The 22,278-nt window shown below is 48.4% G+C and overlaps 2 protein-coding genes across 2 annotated transcripts in view; both read left to right on the top strand.

The window, feature by feature from the left end:
• The first annotated feature begins 441 nt into the window (after positions 1-441).
• On the top strand, positions 442-14,466 carry MROH6 (maestro heat like repeat family member 6). The gene is made up of 7 exons (XM_087960091.1): positions 442-564; positions 1,558-1,737; positions 3,318-3,473; positions 5,564-5,683; positions 10,551-10,653; positions 12,344-12,409; positions 14,067-14,466. Exons 1-7 carry the CDS (start codon positions 442-444, stop codon positions 14,309-14,311), a joined length of 993 nt encoding a protein of 330 aa, XP_087816217.1. The 3' UTR covers positions 14,312-14,466.
• A 5,235-nt stretch (positions 14,467-19,701) lies between these two features.
• Positions 19,702-22,278, top strand: part of ZC3H3 (zinc finger CCCH-type containing 3) — a 233,021-nt gene continuing 230,444 nt past the window's right edge. The window contains exon 1 of the mRNA XM_087962274.1: positions 19,702-19,808. Coding sequence (XP_087818400.1) covers positions 19,760-19,808 — 49 coding nt within the window. The 5' untranslated portion in view covers positions 19,702-19,759. The remainder of the gene's footprint in view (positions 19,809-22,278) is intronic.

Consider the following 22,278-nt stretch of genomic DNA (forward strand, 5'->3'; position numbering starts at 1 on the left):
CCTCCTCCTCCTCCTCAACTCTGCAATCCCTTCACCTACTAGCACCAACGTCATTCCCTAGCTCGGTCATGAACCCACCGAGCTCAAGGGGGCACCACGGACACCCCACAATGCAACCCTGAGCTACAAAACTCTTCTTCTACACGAGGCTGCCCTTGACAGGCATTGCCCCGCACGCCGCCAAGACCGCTGGCCGCCCCTGGGACTCTCCCTGGGCTTTCGAAGGTCCTCCTGCAAAGGCGCTGGGAGTTCTAGCCGTCCTTGGCAGCCACGGGCAGGGCTGAAAGCTATGGCTCTGCCTTCCCAGAGGTGCCAGCAGGGCAGGGAAGGTAGGAGTGGGGTCTTGGGCTCCAGCGGGGGCTGTGTGGGTACAGGGCCAACCGTTGGCCCGTATCTGATACCGGCTTGCTGGCTGGGAAGTTCCTTTGCAGCAAGGTTTCCATGCGGCTGATCTCCAAGAAGAGAGTCCTGGACAAGCTGGAGCAGTGGCAGGACGACCCCCAGCCGGTGGTCCGTTGGCTCAGCTTCCAGGGGTTGGAACACCTGGCTCTGCAGAAGCAGAAGGTAAATTGGGGGTCTCGACGGCGGGTGATCCAAGGTTTTTTTTCCCCACAGTCCTGAAAAAAGCTGCTCCTTTGAGGAGCTAAATCCCCAGAAGGCAGCCAATTGCCAGGTTTCCCAGAACTCTCCATTCATTAATGAAGAACCCTTAATTAATTGTTAGGACAATTCATCAGTTGGAACCAGGGGTGGGATTCAAATTTCTTAACGGCCGGTTCCGCGGGCACGGCCTAATTTGTGGGGGGCGGCTTAACAACCGAGTCTCCCGAACCGGTCCGAACCGGTAGAATCCCAACCCCTGGACCTGCCCCGGATTGGATTCCGATTCAGAACGCCTAGGTCTCCAAGCGTGGGGGGGGGTCCCTGGGTGGGCTTTGAGCAGGTGTGGGGCTGCTGGGGGCTCGCAGGGGTTCAGGAGAGCCCCTAGCTAAGATCCTGGGCAGTTTGGAGAACCCCCCCAGATCCCACTCCTGGCTGACCCTGCCCACCCCTCCCCGGAGTCCCCACGTGGCCTGTTTTGGATACAGGTAAGTGCAAGGCATGCCTGGAGACTCAGGGAGGGTGAAGAATGGGCCTCCTGGAAGTTCGGGAAGGCCGGAAATGGGCCTGTTTCCAGCTTCCAGAGAGCCTCCGGAGCCTGGGGAGGCCGTTTTCGTCCTCCTGGAGGCTCCAGGAAAGCCTCAGGAGTCCGGGGAGAGGAAAAATGCCCCTCCTGCTGTGCTGTAGGAGGCCGACTAGGCCATGCCCACCATGGCCCCGCCCAACCAGCAATTTTTGAAACCCACCCCTGGCTTTGGGGGATGGGGTTTCAGGGTCTGGTTTTCCCCCAAAGCAGGGGGTCCCCCAAACTCGGCAAGTTTAAGACTTGTGGACTTCAACTCCCAGAATTCCTCAGCCAGGCTCTGCAACTCTTAAACTCTGCGACTCTTAAACGGTCCACCACTCTTCGACTTGCCAAGTTTGGGGACCTCTGCCCCAAAGCCTCCTTCCTTGCAGCTGAGGTCCCTGGAAGGGCTGGTCTCGAAAATGCTGAGAGGTCTGAACGAGGCTCACGAGAAGACGGTGAGAGACACGCTGGGAGCCCTGCCGAAGATCCTGAGCCACCACCAGCGGAGACTTTATGTGGGCTCCATGTGCGTCCTCATCGCAAAGAAACTCCGGCCTCTCCTGGAGGACGTAAGGCAAGAGGGAGGACGTAAGGCGGGGGGGTTGCAGGGAGCTGGAGGGGAAATCTTATTGCTCTGGCCTAGGCTGACTCCTCATCCCAATAAACCCCTTTTTTATTTAGTTTACAATGAATTCCTCTCCAGTAAAGTCCTGGCCAACAGTCTTTAAAGATAGTTCCCAATTACCCACCTTTATCAGGCTTGGAGAGTTGCCAGGCCGATATCTTTCAGAGGCCACACTGTAGCAGACAATTACTTGGCAGGAATGCAGGAACAGATCTTCACCCAAATGAACTAATTGTCTCCTGCAAAAACCATTCCCCTCTCACTTCTCTTTCATTTCCTATGGGAGGGGCCATTTACCATTCACCTGTGGCTTTACTCCCAAGACGACCCTTGTTCCTCAGCTGTTCCCTTCTTCTGGCAGCTCAGTGCATGTGCACACTGGGAACAGGCTCCAGCTGTTCTTCTTCCCCACTGATCTCCGACTCTGAAGCCAGCTGATAACTGTCGGACAGCTCTGGCCCCATCTCTGCCTCTTATTCCTTAGTTTTTCCCTTCTCCTGGTAGCTCTGTGCATGCGCACACTGGGAACAGGCTCCAGCTGTTCTTCTTCCCCACTGATCTCCGACTCCAAAGGCAGCTGATAACTGTCGGACGGTCCTGGCCCCATCTCTGCCTCCGACGCAGAGCCCTTGTCAGAGTCTTCCCCAGACTCCAGGACTGGCCCAGGTTCCTCCCCAACCTCTTCACTGTCTGAATCTGCTGCCATTTATTTCTGGGGATCCCTGCTCTGGTGCTTTAGGATTTAGCAAATCCAATCCTTGGTTGTATAAACGGACGCATAGAATCAAAACCAGGCGACGTATTGTAAAGCTTTAGTAAGGCCACACCTGGAGTGCTGCATCCAGTTTTGGTCGCCATGTTACAAAAAAGATGTTGAGACTTTGGAAAAAGGGCAGGAAAGAGCAACTAAGATTATTAAAGGCTTGGAGACTAAAACGTAGGAAGAACGGATGCAGAATTGGCTAGTCTAGAGAAAAGAAGGAATTAAGGGGGGACATGATAGCAGAATTCCAGTATTTGAGGGGCTGCCCCAAAGAGGAGGGGCTCTGTACCCTATTTCTCTGCAGCGGTCCATAAAGACAGCTTTACTTTTAGGAATAAATATTTCTTTCTTCCTTCCAGCTGTCTGGTTCTCATTTTTTATTTATTCCTGTGCAATTCCGTCTCGAGCTGGAACCCCAAATTATTCTTCTGACAGTTTGTTTCTTTTCTTTTTAAATTTATTTGCTCTTTTCATTATTCCTCTTTATTTTTTATTTTATATTACTATTGTGCTTGGTTGCACAGCTGGCCAGATGTTCAGACTGTATTTCCTGGTTTTGTCTACCTCCTTCCCAAATACCTGGGAGAGGCAGATGTGGAGGCTTGATTTTATTTTTTTATTTTATTTTATCTTTTCATTTTTAAAAATTAGTCTTGCCACCCATCCACCTGCCCTTGGCTTCTCCTCAGAGGGCATGCAAGAGACGGTGCCACTCTGCCTTCCCCGGTGCCTGACCAGTGTCTTCTTCTCCTTCTGTCCAGGAACGAGAACCGGAGCATTCTCTGACCGTCCGCCTGTTTGGGGAGCTGCTGCCTTGGGTGAATGTCCGGCACAAAGCTCAGATGCTGGAGCGAATCCTGACACACTTGGTGCCCTTCATCCTCCACCTGTATCACCCCAGCCAGCAAGTGGTCGAGGTAAGAGCCTCCTCGCTGGGAAGGTTTCCGGAGAGGCTTGTTCTGACCCAGGCTTCGTAAACCGTAATTATTCACAAACTCGTTTTAAAAACAAAAACTTATTTTATGGCAACGCTGGGAATTGTTTTCATTCCCAGCCGGAATTCAGCTCAAACAGCTCCCCGAGATAAGCACCCACCTTTCATTTCTGTGAAATGCTGCCAAAAACAGAAGTATCCAATGAACTAGAAAAGAAACCAACCAAAGTACAAAAAAATCCAACTGAAGTACACAGAGCTTCAAGGGTGACTCGGAAGCGATCGAACTACTTTGCTTCCTGCAAAGGTTTCATCATCTTGGCCTGACTTTTATCCCTTATGGGAGGGGCCGTCACCTCCCAGCCTTACTCCCGAGTTGCCCCTTTTGTTTCAGCTGCTCTCGCCTTCTAGCAGCTCTGCACACATGCGCCCTGGGAACAGGCTCCCCTTGTTTCTCTGCCTCGCTGCTGCCAGACTCCGGAGGCAGCACCCCACTCCCAGATGGTCCTGGCCCCATCCCTGCATCAGATGCAGGACCCTCGTCCGAGTCCTCTCCAGACTCCCTGACTGGTCCCCGTTCTTCCCCACTGTCCGATTCTGCTGCCGTCTGCACAGGCTGCTGGCGAACCACAACAAGGCTGTTGCAAACTCACTGGGGCAGAATTCAGCTTTGCTTCTCACTGGGACAGCGGGGTACCGCTTCGGACCGGTTCGCCCTTACTGGTTCTTCTGCCCACCGGCTGCCCCCCCCCCCCGCCCCGATGCTATCCCGTCCCATATATCGCATTCTCTGGCTTGCTCGCCCTGACCAGGCAGCCCAGATAATTTCTGAACCTCACCCACTTTACTCACTGCAGCTGCCCGAGAAAGTATGCTGGAAGCCGCGCGCATGCAATTGCCATGTGTTTCAAGCCGTGTCCAAGTGTGGAAGCCGCTTGCGTGCATAGCATCCATGCACTCGCGTGCTCACACGTTTGGTTCTAGGAGAACCGGTTGTTAAATGATGTGAAGCCCACCTCTGGGGGCATTGACCTGAGACCCTGGCCTTGGCTTGTAAGAAGAACACAGAAGCAAATCTGATTAGATAAAAGAGGTATAAATTAGAAGATGAAAGCTTATGGATCTATACAAGTAAAGGAAGCAAGAATTGGACTATATATAAGTAAACACTAGTGTTATTATTATTGCCTCTTATTCATTAAACATGAAATTCAGTCAACTGAACATTTTAAAATGTATCACAAATGCCACTACCTGGTGCTAATGGTTGATATGGGTTGCTGCCAGCGTCCAAGGTATCGACTAAGTATCTTCTTAAAATATACTATGTTCTGAGTAGCACTGTTTATTTTGCAGTTCTGCTGGTGTTATTGCAGGAAGCTGCCATTTCCTCATGTGTTTTGTAAAATTCTTGGACATGATTATTGTTATGATTATTGACATTGATTATATATATGTATGGTATTCAGTTTTGTATAGGTATTTTCCCACGTCATTGTAGTTGTGCTTTTAAAGTTGTAGCAACGTTTTGGCAGAATCTCATCTGCCATCATCAGGCTTCTGTATTGTGTTCGTCTATAGAATACAGAAGCCTGATGATGGCAGATGAGATTCTGCCGAAACGTTGCTACAACTTTGAAAGCACAACTATAATGACGTGAAAATACCCTAACAAAGCTGAATACCATACATACATACATACATACATACATACATACCTATCTATCTATCTATCTATCTATCTATCTCCTATTCTCCCATGGAGACTTGAGGCAGCTTGCAGAATGTAAAACCATATTTAAAATAAAATAAAATAATAAAAACTAACAAAAAGAATCAAATAAATTAATAAAGTACAATAGGAATAAAATCTGGAATAAATAAATAAATCACCATATTATTATTATCACCAGTATTATCATTATATTGTATAAGTATCCAGACAATACACTGTTCGTGAAGCACCTGTGTATTTTAAAGGAAAAAAAGTGTATAAACAAAATTAAAAAAGAAAAGAAGCACACATCTGGGTCACACATCTGGTCTCCCTGTCTCTCTTTGTCCCTGGCGCAGACTTACAAGTGGACTTTGGCCCGATGCAGTAACTATCTGGGCTGGAAGCTCAGGTTGGAAATTTTGACCTTGGCCGATTGTAACTGCCCGAAAGCCCTGGATAAAATCTGCAAGAGCCTGGTAGGTGGGGATTGGACCCAGGGGTGGACTGCTGGGGCTTCGCAGGGGGAGACCCCCTAGCTAAGAGTCCTTGCAGTTCAGAGAACCCCCCAAATCCCACTCCTGGCTGGCCCCACCCACCCCTCCTCACCTGTTTTGGCCTGTTTTGGATGCAGGTAAGTGCAGGGCCCACACAGAGGCTTGGGGAGGGCGAAATATGGGCCTCCTAGAAGTTCAGGAAGGCCAGAAATGGGCCTGTTGCCAGCTTCCAGAGAGCCTCCGGAGCCTGGAGAGGCCGTTTTTGCCCTCCTGGAGACATGAGGAAAGCCTCAGGAGTCCGGGAAGAGTGAAAATGCTGCCCCTCCCGCCATGCTGCGGGAGGCCGACTAGGCCACACCCACCCAGCAACCGGGCAGAGAACCCATTGCTAAAAATTTTAAAGCCCATCCCTGGATGCACCCCTCCTCCAAGGAAGTCCCCCCTCCAACTCCACTCCATTGACAATATTCCCTGGGATCTACCAGCTGCTTTCAACACCGTCCAGAAGCGGGGCGTAATTTGGTGCCCTTAGACGCCCTCAAATGGCCATGGGGATGAGATGAGCCGCCCGAATGACGAGAGAATGGCAGGGGTGGGATTCTACCAGTTCGCACCTATTCGCTAGAACCGGTTGTTAACCTTCTAAGAAGTTCGGAGAACCAGTTGTTAGAAGAAATTACTGGCCTAATCCTGTAAGGAAGGCAGGAAGGAAACATTCTGGTGTTGCTTACAGAAACTGCCTCTCCGTTAACCCTTATTACATTCTTGGCAGGACTAGACTTCCTGTCTCAGGAACCTCTCTGGAGTTTTTTTCCCCTCCTTTGCTGGTACTTTGCTTGTGTGGAGTGACCATTCAAAGTTACAATGGCACTGAAAAAAGTGACCTGTGACCATTTTTCACACTTACGACTGTTGCAGCATCCCCACAGTCATGAGAGGCCAGGCGAGGAGATGCATGCCTCGATGTGAGTGATATTGAGTTGGCCAAGCCCAGCCAATAACATGACCACCTACTAAACCACGTCCACCCAGTCACATGACCACCAAGCCACACCCACCAACTAAGCCACGCCCACAGAACCAGTTGTTAAAAAATTTGAATCCCACCCCTGGAAAACGGCCATAAAAATGAAACATTGAATGCTTTAATTCAAATCGAGTGTCTCTCTTCTGGTATTCCACACCTGGAATCCTGCATCCAGTTTTGGTCGCCACATTATAAAAGGGAGGTTGAGACTTTGGGGAAAATGCATAGAAGAGCTACTGGGATGATTGAAGGCAGAGGCACGATTCGGTGGTGATATTCTACCGGTTCGTCGCGCTGATGAACAGCAGAGACTGCACCACTTCTCTCTGCCACTCTGCTGTTGGGCCCACCTGCCCACACAGGCTCCCATACTCGAATGGTCGCTAAATGAACCGTGATAAGGTGAGGATTTTTCTGTAGAGGTGTACTCCTCGTTTTATGATCAGAATGGAGCCCAAAATTTTCACCGTTCTCCGAGGCAGCGGTAAAGGGAGCCTTTTTTTATCTAATTTGGGTCAATGTCGTTCAGTGTATTACTGCGGCTGTTAAGTGAATCATGTGGTCGTTAAGCGAACCTCGCTCCCCCTCCCCACTGACTCCGCTTGTTGGAAAGCAGCTGGGAAAGTCACAATGGGCAACCCCGTGGGAACCCCCAAGTGGTTCGGCCTGGTTCTGCCGAGCCAATAGCACTGATGTTTTCTCCGCCGCTCTGCTGTTGGGCCCGCCCACCCACCTGCCAATAAAGTTGATTATGGGAGCCAAGGCAGGTGGGTGGGCGGGCCCAACAGCCTTGGCTCCCATAATCAACTTTATTCCCTGCTTTGGAAGCGCAGCTGCTTTGCGCGGCACAGCAGAGTGCCCCGCGGCAGCTGCTGAAGCAACCAGGAGAGTGCAGGATTGCAGGAGGTGAGTTGGAATGTCTCTGCGCCTGCGCAAAGTGCGTGTGTCAACTAAAAAAACCACTCCTTTGGTCTTTTTGGTTGCCAGCTGAAAGGGAGTGGGGAAAGCAGTGCCTTCCTTAAATGCTTCAGATAACTGCTAGGCAGCCAAAGCTGTTGGTGCACAAGATTATTACTGGAGAGCATAATTGATGACTTTTGGCTATGGATGTGTTCCATTGGAGAATATACATCTAGGGCGTGAGGGGGGAAAGACCAGGCTCAAGGGGGAAATGAATGATTTGTCTTAGTGTCAGCTGCACCCAGGTAGCACCGACATGTTCACTCCAGTGGTGGGGTTCATTTTTTTTTTACTACTGGTTCTGTAGGCGTGGCTTGGTGGGTGTGGCAGGGGAAGGAGACTGTAAAATCTCCAGTCAGAGGTGCGATTTGCCGGTTCTCCGAACTACTCAAAATTTCCGCTACCGGTTCTCCAGAACTGGTCAGAACCTGTTGAATACCCACCTCTGGTTCACTCCTAATAAATCATTTTATTTTTTACTCCGAGAGATGCGGCTAACGACTTTGGATTTGAATGGGGATGGATTTGTCAGAGCCCTGACAGCACGTGTGGCACACGCATGCAAAGTGCGTGCCAAGCCAAGCCCACCGAACCGGTGGTAAAAACCGGTGGTGCGATTCAACTGGTATAACAACTGGTTCTGGGTGCGGGCTCCATAAATGCTAATACTTAGCTTCAACTGCAGCTGAGGAAAACAGCTGAGGCGCGGCAAACGAGCTGATCGTCGGAGCAAGGGGTTCGCCCGAACCGATCTGAACCAGGAGAATCGCACCAGTGGTGCGTTTCAAACATTTCTTTTGGCCACCGGTTCAGTGGGTGTGGCTTGGTGGGTGTGCTTTGCTTGCACGCACGTACTTTGCACATGCGTGTGTGCCAAACGCGCACTTTGCACAGGCGCGGAGGCTTTCAAACTCGCCGCCTGCCATCCTGCACTCCCCCTGTCACTTCAGCAACTGGCCGGGCGGCAATCTGCTTGCCGTGCAAAGCAGCGGCGCTTGAAAAACAGGACATTAAGGTGAGTAAGGGAGCCCAGGCGGGTGTGTGAGACCAACAACAGAGTGTCGGAGAGAACCGGTTTGATCTCCGCTGCTCATTGGCGCTACCGGCTCAGCAGAACCGGTAGAATCCCACCCCTGATTCAAGGCCCGGAGACAAAAGCATAGGAAGAACAGTTGGAGGATTTGGGTTTGGCTAGTCTAGAGAAAAGAAGGATTAAGGTGGGACATGATAGCAGTCTTCCAATATTTGAAGGGCTGCCACAAAGAAGAAGGGAGTCAAATTATTCTCCAAAGTACCTGAAAGTCAGGACAAGAAGCAACGGATGGAAACTGTTAGGGATACACCCTAGCAGAATGTGCACGGCAGTCAGGCAGGCAGGCAAATATGTGAGATAAACGTTTTTGTAGCTTATACTCAGTAAAACAGATACACTGTGCTAGTTAAATAGTTTATTCCAGTAAGAGTTTTAGCATAGTCAAACAGTCCATATATCATTCACTAGTTCAGTCTGTCCGGGGATTATTCAGTTGCAAAGTCCAGTGTCGAAAAAGAGGTTAGTAAACTTACAAATATCAGTCCAGTAATATATCTCCTCGCAGTAGAGATATGAAGAAGTCAAACCTCCTTTCTTCCTTTGACGTTCAAAGACTCAGCAGCAGGGAACACGCAGTTAGCAAACCATCAATCCAGCAATCCAGCAGGTTCTCTTGCTCCCTCTTATGGCGGTTTCACAACCGCACCCAAAATTACATGCTTTGCAGTTTAAAGTGACACACACTTAAACTTAGTATCATAGTTTATATATATTATTTTACCCAAACTACGTTAGGTAACCTTGTTATTCCTAACAGAAACTAATCAAGAAGAGAAGCAACCTAGAACTAAGGAGGAATTTCCTAACAGTGAGAACAATAAAATAGTGGAACAGCCACCAAATATTGTAGGTGGAAGGGTTTTTTTAAAGAAGAGATTGGGTAACCATTTGTCTGAAGTGGTGTAGGGCTCCCTGCTTGTGCAGAGGGTTGGACTAGAAGATCTCCAAAGGTCCCTTCCAACTCTGTTACTCTGCTTTCTGTTTTTTGTGGTTTCCCCCACCAGATGAGTTACCAGAAATTCCATTATTATTATTATTCCAATTTTGAGCCAAAAGGACTGTTTGTTTGGGGCTCAGGGATAGCAAAGGCCAAATTTCTCTAAGCTCACCCCACTCAAAACAACAACAACAACAACAGCAAAACCCCAGTGGCAGGAATCGGGTGTGTCTCTAGTCTAATTAAAGGAAGGACCAGAGGTGACATGATAGCAGTGTTCCAATATTTGAGGGGCTGACATGAAGAAAAAGGAGTGTTAGGGATTTAAGTCCACGGGGAATTACTTCAACAAGGAGTCAATCTGTTCCGCAAAGCCCCTGAAAGGCAGGACAACTCATCATGGAGAGAAGCAACTTAGAAACTAAGGAGAAATTTCCTGACAGTGAGAACAATTAACCCGTGGAACAACTGGCCTCCAGAAATTGTAGGTGGAAGGGTTGTTGTGTTTTTTTTAGAAGATATTGGACAGCCATTTTTTCTGAAATGGTATAGGGTCTCCTGCTTGATCAGGGGGTTGGACTAGAAGACCTCTAAGGTCCCTTCCGCCTCTATTCTGAATTGGCATCGTCCACTTTCCTTGCGAACGGCCTCCTTGCCCACCTCTCCAAAGGATGCTATGCAGGCCTTCCAACCCTCTTCGCCCAGGGGGGTTCTGCTCCCCCCCCTCCGGGTTGCCCCCTTGCAAATGCTTCACACCCCTCCCCCCTGCTCTCCCCTTTCAAAGAGGTTCAAAGCAGCCCCCCACCTCCCTCCCCTTTATCTCTCTCTCCAGGTTCAGTGGTACCCGGACAAGATCGTGGTCTTCCTGTCTTGTACGCTGGATTACCTGAAGAATTCCAAAGCCCCCCTACGCAGGGCAGCCGGGGTCTGCACAGGTGAAGGGGAGGGGCATCCACCTGGTGGGAAGGGGACCCCTTCCAGCTTCCCCCCACCCCACCGTTCTCCATGGGATGCTGGGTCGAGGCCAGCCATCTCTCACCAGCCACGCCGATGCTTGCTTCCAGTCCTTGACTTACAGCCATTCATTTAGAGACCGTTCAAAGGGAGAACAGCACTGAAAAAGGACCAGATTTTTTCACACTTACGACTGTTGCAGCCTCCCCAACACATGTAGCCTTCGACTTATGGACACAATGGAGCCGGGATGACCCAAAGGGGCGCGGCACAAAAATAACAAAGTCACCAAAGTAGAATAAATTCCCTTTCATGCCTCCAACGTGGCCCCCCAACGTCCAGCTATCCTCGGCTGGAGATCAAACTCTTCCAAAAAAACAAAGGGAAGAAATGCAGTCCGAACCCAAAGTAAAGATATAAAATTAAAAAACAACAACACAAACCACGCTGAAGTAACTAACATGACAGGCCAGGATAATAAATTGCAGACGTCTAAAAGATAACAAAATACCCGCAGTTGGGAGGACGCCAAAACCCAGACAAGCCTTGACAAAGATAATGCACGCTTTGCTTCCAGCAAGGTGTTGTGTGCAACCACCCTTCCTATATCCTGTTCTCCCAGCTGCAACTAATGAAAGGGATCAGGGCCCTTTCTTCCCCTGTAAGCCATGTTGCCCTCTTCTCCATTCCTCCCTGCATGCCCTAGGATGAAGTGGGGTGGCCCTGGGTCTTCCTCTGAATGCCCAGCCAGACTGTGCCCTTCCCCAGTTTCCTCCACAGCCACCAGAGCCACACTCCCACTCCCTGTCAGCTGCTTAATCTCCCCCTCAGAACCAGACTCCCGACAAGGGCATGACAGGAACCCAAACTTTACATTTTCTTAAATTAGAGATTGGGTTAAGGGAGTTTTGCCCCATTTTATGACTTTTCTTGCCATCTTACTTTACAGGTAGTCCTCGACTTACAACCGCAATTCATCATCATTATAATCTCCTTTTAATGACCCCCATAATCCCTTGCGGGGTTGAGCCTGGGCAATTGAATGAAGCTGAACGTTTATTGGCCGGGTGCCTTTCCTGTCGCCAGGGCGGAGTTTTATTTGGCAGATATATTCTCAGTGTGCCCAGAGAGAGAGAAATATCTGCCTCTCCCTAGGATCGAACTCACAAACGTCCTGATGGTGAGGCAAGAGCTCCACCTCTTAGGCCACTGCGCCACTCGACTTACCACCAAAATTCAGCCCCAAATTTCTCTTGCTGTGAGTTTTGCCTCATTTTATAACCACCGGGGGGTCGCGTGATCCCCTTTTGTGCCCTTCTGACCGTCAAAGCTGGTAGGGGAAGCCAGGTTCACTTAACAACGGTGTGACTCACCTAATGACTTTTAGCGTTTTGCTTAAGAACCGTGGCAAAGCAAGGTCGTAAAACCAGGGCAAAACTCACTTGACAACTGTCTCGCTTAGCAACGGAAATGTTGGCCTCAATCGTGGTCGTTAAGTCAAGGACTATCTTTATTCTGCCTGAGTGAGATCCCAATAGATCCTGGGCAGATCCTGCCCGCCGGCTAAGCCCGGAGCTGCCAGGAGGAAGGGGAGGTGTGGCCGAATGAGATGGCCGGTTAAGATTCAGAGGCGGCACCAGGTGCGAGTTCTGCTCCTTCCTGTCCACACAGGATTCCTTGTCTTTTACATGGACGCCCGGCAGGTGAGCCAGGAAGCCCTGATCGCCCTTCAGCGGGGTAAGCGAGGGTAGGGGACACGGAGATGTGGGGAGGGGTGGATACGGGCAGCCTTTTGCAAATTGGGCTGGGGGGGGGGCGGCTTCCTCAGGGGATGGTGAAGAAAACGAGAATTGGGCCACGTCCGAGGGGAAGAGCCCTCTGCAAGTCGTGTGGGAACCTCGGGCATGCCAAGAGTTCCCTGGCCTTGCATGTCAATACAAGTTTAATAAATAGAATGGAATCCTTTATTGGCCGAGTGCGATTGGACACGCTTGGGAATTGGTCTTTGGTGCGCAAGCTCTCAGTATACATAAAGGAAAAAAATAAAATGCATTCATCAAGGATCATAAGACGCAATGCTTAGTGATAGTCACGGGTTACTAAATAAGCAATTAAATCATAGTAGGAGAAGTAAATAAAGCAATATAAGTTGTAAAGATACAAGCAACATGGATATAGCCATAAGTGGGAAGCGATAGGTACTAGGAAGGATGAGAAAAAGAATAGTAATGCAGACTTAGTAAATACAGGAATGGAGTGGAGTGGAGTGGAGTGGAGTGAAGTAGAATAGAGCAGAGTAGAGTTGAGTAGAGTAGAATTAAAATTAGAATTAAAATTAGAATTAGAATTAGAATTAGAATTAGAATTAGAATTAGAATAGAATAGAATAGAATAGAATTAATAGAATTAGAATTAGAAATAGAAATAGAATAGAATTAGAATAGAATTAGAATAGAATCGAATAGAATTAGAATAGAATAGAATAGAATAGAATAGAATAGAATAGAATTAGAATAGAATAGAGTTAGAGTAGAAAGACTAGAATTAGAATGAATAAAATAGAATAGAATGAATAGAATAGAATAGAAATATAGAATAGAATTAGAATAGAAATAGAAATAGAAATAGAATAGAATTAGAATTAGAATAGAATAGAATAGAATAGAATTAGAATAGAATAGAATAGAATTAGAATAGAATTAGAATAGAATAGAATAGAATTAGAATAGAATTAGAATAGAATAGAGTTAGAGAAAGGCTAGAATTAGAATGAATACAATAGAATAGAATGAATAGAATAGAATAGAAATAGAATAGATTTAGAATAGAAATAGAATAGAATATAATTCTTTTTAGTGTGATTGGACGCACAAGGAATTTGTCTTTGATGTATAAGCTCTCAGTGTAGATAAGAAAAAATAAAATACATTCATCAAGGATCATAACATACAACAGGGATAATCACAGGTTACTAAATAGGCAATCAAATCATACTAGGAAAATAAATAAAACAATGTAAGTTGTAAAGATACAAGCAACACGGATATAGCCATAAGTGGGAAGCGATAGGTACTAGGAAGGATGAGAAGAAGAGTAGTAATACAGTAAAGAGTTTGACAATGTTGTGGGAATTAGTTGTTTAGCAGAGTGTTGGCATTCAGCAAAACTCTGTCCTTGTGTCTAGTTGTTCTGATGTGCAATGCTCCAGAACAGCGATGACTAACCTTTTTGTCGTCGTGTGCCGAAAGCCGGCTGGAATGCTGGGAGTTGAAGTCCAGTCATAAAACAGGCTAGCTGGGGATTTCTGGGAGTTGAAGCCCACCCATCTTGAAGCATGCTGGCTGGGGAATGCTGGGAGTCGAAATATTTCCTTTTTTTTCCCTTTGGGTACTAGGTCTTGCTTGCCTTCTGACCGATCCGGACCCCTCCGTCGCCGAGGCGGCCTCCGTCTCCATCCTGCAGGTGAAGCAGGTCCGCCAGGTGGCTTTGGCCTCCGCCTTGTCCATCCCCTCGGCCCTGGCGCGGATCTTTTGCTGCCTCCAGCCTGGGGAGAAGGAGAAGCCGCAGTTCGAGGACGGCCCCTACGAGAGGAAGGGGAGCCCGGAGGCCTTCCTCGGCACGCCCCAGACCCTCTGTTAAAGGAGCCGGCAAGGATGGCGGAGGCCGCTGAAGGCTCCCAACGACAGCTACCTTCGCCTGGGGGTGTGGGGGAACGTTGTGTTGTTGTGTGTTATCCTGGACGTTGCAGTGTTCTGCTTTTTATTTATTCATTGCGGGGTTTCACGTACACGTTCCCCACCTTTGTTCAGAGGCTCCAAAACTCTGAGTAAACAAACAAACATGGCGTTTCAGGCTTCCTTGCTTGCGTTATAAGTCCCTTTGTTTCTTCTCGGCAGGTTTTTGCCCTTGGTGGTAAGCGGCCCAGAGCCGTGTCTAGGTGTATGGCACGGGGTATTCCTCAACTCAACAACAGTCCATTTAGTGGCCGAAGTTGCAACGGCGCTGGAAAAAAAAGGGGCCTACGGCTGTTTTTCACACTTACAACTGTTTGCAGTATCCCAGGGGTCACATGGTTAGATGCTTGGCAACGGATTCCCCTAACCTAATCCAGAATAGAATAGAATAGAATAGAATAGAATAGAATAGAATAGAATAGAATAGAATAGAATAGAATAGAATAATGGAGTGGAGTGGAATGGAATGGAGAGTGGAATAGAGTAGATGAATGGAATGGAGTAGAGCAGAATAAGAATAGAATAGAATAAATATTGGTAATAAGAATAGAATAGAATAGAATAGAATAGAATAGAATAGAATAGAATAATGGAGTGGAGTGGAATGGAATGGAGAGTGGAATAGAGTAGATGAATGGAATGGAGTAGAGCAGAATAAGAATAGAATAGAATAAATATTGGTAATAAGAATAGAATAGAATAGAATAGAATAGAATAGAATAGAATAGAATAGAATAGAATAGAATAGAATAGAATATGGAATGGAATAAATAGAATAGAATAGAATAGAATAGAATAGAATAGAATAGAATAGAATAGAATAGAATAGAATATGGAATGGAATAAATAGAATAGAATAGAATAGAATAGAATAGAATAGAATAGAATATGGAATGGAATGGAATGGAATGGAATGGAATGGAATGGAATAGAATAGAATAGAATAGAATAGAATAGAATAGAATAGAATAGAATAATGGAGTGGAGTGGAATTGAATGGAATGGAATGGAGAGTGGAGTAGAGTAGATGAATGGAATGGAGTAGAGCAGAATAAGAATAGAATAGAATAGAATAGAATAGAATAGAATAGAATAGAATAAGGAAAGAATAGAATAGAATAGAATAGAATAGAATAGAATAGAATAGAATAGAATAGAATAGAATAGAATAGAATAGAATAGTGGAGTGGAATGGAGAGTGGAGAATGGAGTAGAGTGGATGAATGGAATGGAGTAGAGCAGAATAAGAATAGAATAGAATAGAATAAATATTGGTAATAAGAATAGAATAGAATGGAATGGAATGGAATAGAATAGAATAGAATAGAATAGAATAGAATAGAATAGAATAGAATAGAATAATGGAATGGAGAGTGGAGAGTGAAGTAGAGTAGAGTAGATGAATGGAATGGAGTGGAGCAGAATAAGAATAGAATAGAATAAATATTGGTATGAAGAATAGAATAGAATATACAAAATACAAAGAATATAGAATATGGAATGGAATGAATAGAATAGAGTAGAATAGAATATAGGAATAAGAATAGAGTAGAGTTGAATAAAACAGAACAGAATAGAGCAGAATAATAGAGCTGGAAGGGATCTTGGAAGATCCAAGATCTAGTCCAACCTCCTGCTCATATGCAGTGATAGGGAGGCAGTTTGCCCCAACCGATTCTGGGACAGCTTTTCAATTTCCCACTCCAGGCCACAGTTTGGGATCTCTTCGTGGTCTCCCATCCTAATCCAATCGGCTTCTTCAAGAAGGGCCTTTTCAACAATACATTTATCAACACCCAGGTTTTCCACAAGGGGGTTTCAAGTGGGAGCAAAACACCTGGGCAGGAATTCCTGGAAATGCCGTTTGGAAAACCACTGGCCAAGGGTCTTCCAGAGAAGTGGATCTGGATCCATGGTCGGGCAGGACTGCAGGCTACTTCTGCTGACTGCCAACAGTTTGGCAGCTCGAATCCCACCGGCTCATGATTGACTCAGCCTTCCGTCCTTCCAAGGTGGGTAAAATGAGGACGCAGATTGTTGGAGGCAAGAGGCTGACTCTAAACCGCTTAGAGAGAGCTGGAAAACACTGTGAAGCGGCTAAGTGTGAAGGAAGGAAGGAAGGAAGGAAGGAAGGAAGGAAGGAAGGAAGGAAGGAAGGAAGGCAGGCCATGGTGGCATAGTGGTTAGAATGCAGGATTGCAGGCTGACTCTTTCCACAGCCAGCAGTTCGATCCTGACCGGCTCAAGGTTGACTCGTCCTTCTGTCCTTCTGATGTCTCTAAAATGAGGACCCAGATTGTTGGGGGCCAGAGGTCGACTCTGCAAACCGCTTAGAGAAGGCTGTAAAAGCACTGTGAAGCGATATATAAGTCCTTCCTTCCTTCCTTCCTTCCTTTCTTCCTTCCTTCCTTCCTTCCTTCCTTCCGCTTAGAATGCAGTGTTGCAGGCTAACTCTGCCCACAGCCAGGAGTTCGATTCTCACCGGCTCAATGCAATATGCTGACTGTGTAAACCACTTTAGAGAAGGCTGTCAAAGCACTGTGAAGCCCCCTCCCCCATGTCTCTCCCTGTTCCAGGTTCCTGCAATCCGCTGGCTCAGCTCTTGCAGAGTTAAGTAGTGCAGTTCTGCTGCACTCAGCTCTTTTGGCTGCTCATCCACCAGGAGCCCCCCTTCCTTCTCCCCCCCCCCGGCAGCTCCGGTTTCTGACGTGTCAGTGAGTTAATTGGGGTCCTGGCGCCAGAGCAAGGCTGCGTTCATTAAAAGGATGAGCGAGCCGTTTCTTGGGGCGAAAGGAGTTTAACCGTCCTAAACGGGCTCTCTTCCCGGGGAAGGGGGGGCTTTGCTGTTGTTCAAAGACTCTGCTCGCTTTTGCAAGTGACCCCTTCCTCTCGTTTCTTGTCTTTTATTAATTTATTTTAATTTATTTTATTATTATTTTATTTTAATTAATTGATGTTAATTAATTTTACTTAAGGTTAATTAATTTTAGTTCATGTTATTATTTTATTTAATTTTAATTCATTTTATTATTTTATTTCATTTTATTTTATGTACATTTAAATTTATTTTGTTTTACTATTTTCTTTTCTTTTATTATTTATTTTATTCTATTATTTATTATTTTATTTCATTTTCATTTTTATTATTGTTTGTTTTGTTTTTCTTCATTTCATTTTATCCACTGCATGCACTAAACGAACTGTCGTAAGTCGGGGACTAGCTGTACTTATTCAGTCTGCCACCCGCAAGTCAGATTTGCAGTTTGCTCGCTGTTGCAAGGAGCGATCCTCCCGCTTACTTACTTTTATTTTAATGTATTTATTGGATTTGCAACCTGCAAATCAGATGTGCAATTTGGCAAGGCGTCAAGTGACCATTCCGGCACTACTCCCGGAGAGTTTAAGTGATGGGACACACCTGGAAGATGAACGCACGCCCCGTGTCTGGACGAAAGGGGTTTCTTTACCACTTCATGCAGATGTGCCTAGGGAGGATGGAATTGGCTCCTATTCAGAAGCAGGAAAACGTTTTGCAAAATCCACGCGGAGCAGGAAGGCTTTGTGGAACTGGTTCAAGAGGTTGGACCACCAGTTGCCTCCAATGGTACAGGGCAGTCCTTGACTTACAACGGTTCATTTAGCGATGGTTCGAAAAGTTAGAATGGCCCTGGAAAAAAAAGCGACTTATGACCGTTTATGAGCCATGGTGGCAGAGGGTGCAGTACTGCAGCCTACTTCAGCTGACTACAATTTGGCAGTCGGAAGCTCACCGGGCTCAAGGTTGACTCATCCTTCCATCCTTCCGAGGTGGGTAAAATGAGGACCCAGATGGTTGGGGGCCAGAGGATGACTCTGTAAAAACCCCTTAGAGAGGGATGGAAAGCACTGTGAAGTGGTATAGAAGTGCTATTGCTAAGTGGGACGGAAGGAAGGAGGAAGAATGATGGATATTGGAGGGAAGGAGGGATGGAAAGAGAGAAAGAGGAGGGAGAGAGAGAGAGGGAGACGAGGAAGGAAGGAAGGAAGTGGTAGCATAGTGGTTAGAATGCAGTATTGCAGGCTAATTCTGCTGACTGCCAGCAGTTCGATTCCCACCGGCTCACGATTGACTCATCCTTCCGTCCTTCCGAGGTGAGTAAAACGAGAACCCAGATTGTTGGGGGCCGGAGGCTGACTCTGTAAACCGCTTAGAGAGGGATGGAAAGCACTGTGAAGTGGTATAGAAGTGCTGTTGCTTGCTTCCTTTTTCCTTCCTTCTTTCTCCTTCTCTCTCTTTCCTTCCTTTCCATGGTGGCGCAGTTGTTCGAGCGCAGTATTGCAGGCTGATTCTGCTCACTGCCAGGAGTTCGATCCCGACCTGCTCAGGGTTGACTCAGCCTTCCATCCTTCCCAGGTGGGTAAATTGAGGACCCAGATTGTTGGGGGCCAGAGACTGACTCTGTAAAACCACTTAGAGAGGGATGGAAAAGCACTGCAAAGCGGTACAAAAGTTGAAGCGCTGTGGCTATTTCACAATTACGACTGTTGCAGCATCCGCATGGTCAGGTGATCAAAACTGAGGCGTTTGGCAACTGACCTGTATTTATGACGGTTTCACTGTCCTTGGATCCCGTGACCACCTTTTTGAGACCTTCCAAGAAGCCAAGCCAATGGGGAAAGCCAGATTCGTGTGGCTAACTTAATAACTGCAGAGGTTCACTTAACGACGGGGGGCAAGAAAGGTCACAACAATGGGGAAAACCACTTTCCTGTTTAGCAATGGAAATATGTTGGGGCTCCGTTGTGTTCGTAAATCGAGGACGGACTGGATTGGGTCTCCTGCTTGAGTGGGGGGAAGTGGGGTTGGACTAGAAGACCTCCATGGTCCCTTCCAATTCTATTAAATGAAAGTGGCAAGTTTTGTTAATATGGAAGCCGTTGTTGCTGCTGCTCCAAGGGGGAAAGCTTCACTCCCTTCTTTTTCCATCCGGAAAGCCACTCTGCCTGGACGGTGGAGCCTCCATAGCCAGAGGCAGTCTACCAGGGAGAGGCCAGGCCAGAGCAAGCACCTTCACGCTGGGCGGACGAGCAGGAAAGCAGGCGGGCTTAGGCCTCTCAATCCCTCCCGCTGCAAAGAAGACAGGGTTTTGGCAGGGCTGGGGATGATGGGATCCGTGGCGCTAGGCCCGGTTTAGGCCCTTGCGGGGCTCTTGAGTTCCCCCTTCGCCGCAGAGCCGGAAGTGTCGGGTTTGCAAGCCGGCTCTCGCTCGCCCTCTAGAGGCGACCCGACGCGACGCGACGCATAAAGAAGGGCTCGCCGTCGCGCGGCGATGGCGTCATAGGGGCGCCGGTGGCGGTTGGAGGGGAGGCTCGGATGGAGCCCGAGCAGGAGCGGCTGAGGCGGCAGATCCGCTTGCTTCAAGGTGGGCCTCCGCTGGGGCCGATGGGAGGTGTAGTCGGGCGGCGGGAGTGGGCCCGGAGGAAAAGCCGGGCGGGGGGTGGTTGGTAGGTGGGAGCAGGCCGGCCTCCCTCCTTCCCTCCTTCCTCGGGCGGGGTCGGGGACCCTTCCTGGGGAGGGGGCGGCCAGCGAGGGCCCCTCGGGACCCGGCCTCAGCAGGCCCTGCCTCGGACCCTTGCGGGGAGGGGAAGGCAGAGACTGTCACCCCGCTTCCCTGGGGCGTCAGTGGGCGGGGAGGGTTGGAATGGATGGCCTCTGGAGGTGCCCTTCAGCTCTATAATGCTGCTAGGCCGTGTGGTGGGGGGTGTCTCCAAACTTGGCGACTGTAAGACTGGTGGACTTCAGCTCCCAGAGTTCTGGGAATTGAAGTCCAGTGAAGAAGGCTAGCATTGTGAGTCAAAAGGTGTGTAGCCTGTATACTGCGTAGTTGAGAGACAGGTTGGTTTAGTGGCGAGGGCCTCAGGTTAGAAACCCAGGAGGGTGGGAGTTCTAGTCCCGGGCCTTAGCCACAAAAGCCGGCTAGGTGAGTTTGGGCCAATCCCCAGGAGACGGTGAGTACTAGTCCCGCCTTATGTCTTTGGGCCAATCACAGGAAACTGGGAGTTCTAGTCTTAGCTTGGGCATGAAAGCAGACTGGGTGAGTTTGGCCCAATCTCCAGGAGGCGGGGAGTTCTAGTCCCAGTTTAGCCATGAAAAGAGTTTGGGGGACTTTGGGCCAGTCACCAGGAAGGTGGGAGTTCTAGTCCCACCTTAGCCACGAAAGCAGACTGGGTTGACTTTAGGTCACTCACCAGGAAGGTGGGAGTTCTAGTCCCACCTTAGTCATGAGAGCTGGCTGGGGGACTTTGGGCCAATCATCAGGAGACTGGGAGTTCTAGTCCCAGCTTAGCCATGAAAACAGGTTGGGGGACTTTGGGCCAGTCATCAGGAGGGTGGGAGTTCTAGTCCCAGTTTAGCCATGAAAAGAGTTTGGGGGACTTTGGGCCAATCACCAGGAAGGTGGGAGTTCTAGTCCCAGCTTAGCCATGAAAAGAGTTTGGGGGACTTTGGGCCAGTCACCAGGAGGGTGGGAGTTCTAGTCCCACCTTAGCCACGAAAGCAGACTGGGTGACTTTAGGTCACTCACCAGGAAGGTGGGAGTTCTAGTCCCACCTTAGTCACGAGAGCTGGCTGGGGGACTTTGGGCCAATCATCAGGAGACTGGGAGTTCTAGTCCCAGCTTAGCCATGAAAACAGGTTGGGGGACTTTGGGCCAATCACCAGGAAGGTGGGAGTTCTAGTCCCAGCTTAGCCATGAAAAGAGTTTGGGGGACTTTGGGCCAATCACCAGGAAGGTGGGAGTTCTAGTCCCAGCTTAGCCATGAAAAGAGTTTGGGGGACTTTGGGCCAGTCACCAGGAGGGTGGGAGTTCTAGTCCCACCTTAGCCACGAAAGCAGACTGGGTGACTTTAGGTCACTCACCAGGAAGGTGGGAGTTCTAGTCCCACCTTAGTCATGAGAGCTGGCTGGGGGACTTTGGGCCATCATCAGGAGACTGGGAGTTCTAGTCCCAGCTTAGCCATGAAAACAGGTTGGGGGACTTTGGGCCAATCACCAGGAAGGTGGGAGTTCTAGTCCCAGCTTAGCCATGAAAAGAGTTTGGGGGACTTTGGGCCAATCACCAGGAAGGTGGGAGTTCTAGTCCCAGCTTAGCCATGAAAAGAGTTTGGGGGACTTTGGGCCAGTCACCAGGAGGGTGGGAGTTCTAGTCCCACCTTAGCCAATGGTAAAGCAGACTGGGTGACTTTAGGTCACTCACCAGGAAGGTGGGAGTTCTAGTCCCACCTTAGTCATGAGCTGGCTGGGGACTTTGGGCCAATCTCCAGGAGACTGGGAGTTCTAGTCCCAGCTTAGCCATGAAAACAGGTTGGGGGACTTTGGGCCAATCACCAGGAGACAGGGAGTTCTAGTCCCACTTTAGGCATGAAACCCAGCTGCGGGGTCTTATCTGGCTGGCTTGTTGCCTGGACCTGACGTTGGGAGTAGAGAGAGAGGGGCTGGCCCAAGGTCACCCAGCAGGGTTAGTCAGATTAGAACTCACAATCGCCTGGCGTCTAGCCGCCTGCTGCCTTAACTGCTCCTCTCAGCTGGCTTCCAGCATACAGGTGGTCCTTGACTTATGACCCCAGTTGAGCCCAAAACGTCTATTGTTAAGTCGGACACTTGTTTAACTGAGCTTTGCTCCATTTTACTTTCTTTCTTGCCATCGTCGTTAAGTGAATCCCTGCAGTTGACAAGTTAGTCACCCGGTTGTTAAGTGGATCGGGCTTCCGCCTTGACTTGGTCAGACGAACCTCAGATTGTGGGAGGCAAGAGGCTAACGCTGTAAATCGCTTAGAGAGGGCTGTAAAAGCACTGTGAAGCGGTATAGAAGTCTAAGTGCTAGTGGGAAGGAA

This window comes from Notechis scutatus, chromosome 3 (genome assembly GCF_049901735.1).
Source record: "Notechis scutatus isolate UNSWTSFEM ecotype Mainland chromosome 3, rNotScu1.2, whole genome shotgun sequence".
Lineage (NCBI taxonomy): Eukaryota > Metazoa > Chordata > Lepidosauria > Squamata > Elapidae > Notechis > Notechis scutatus.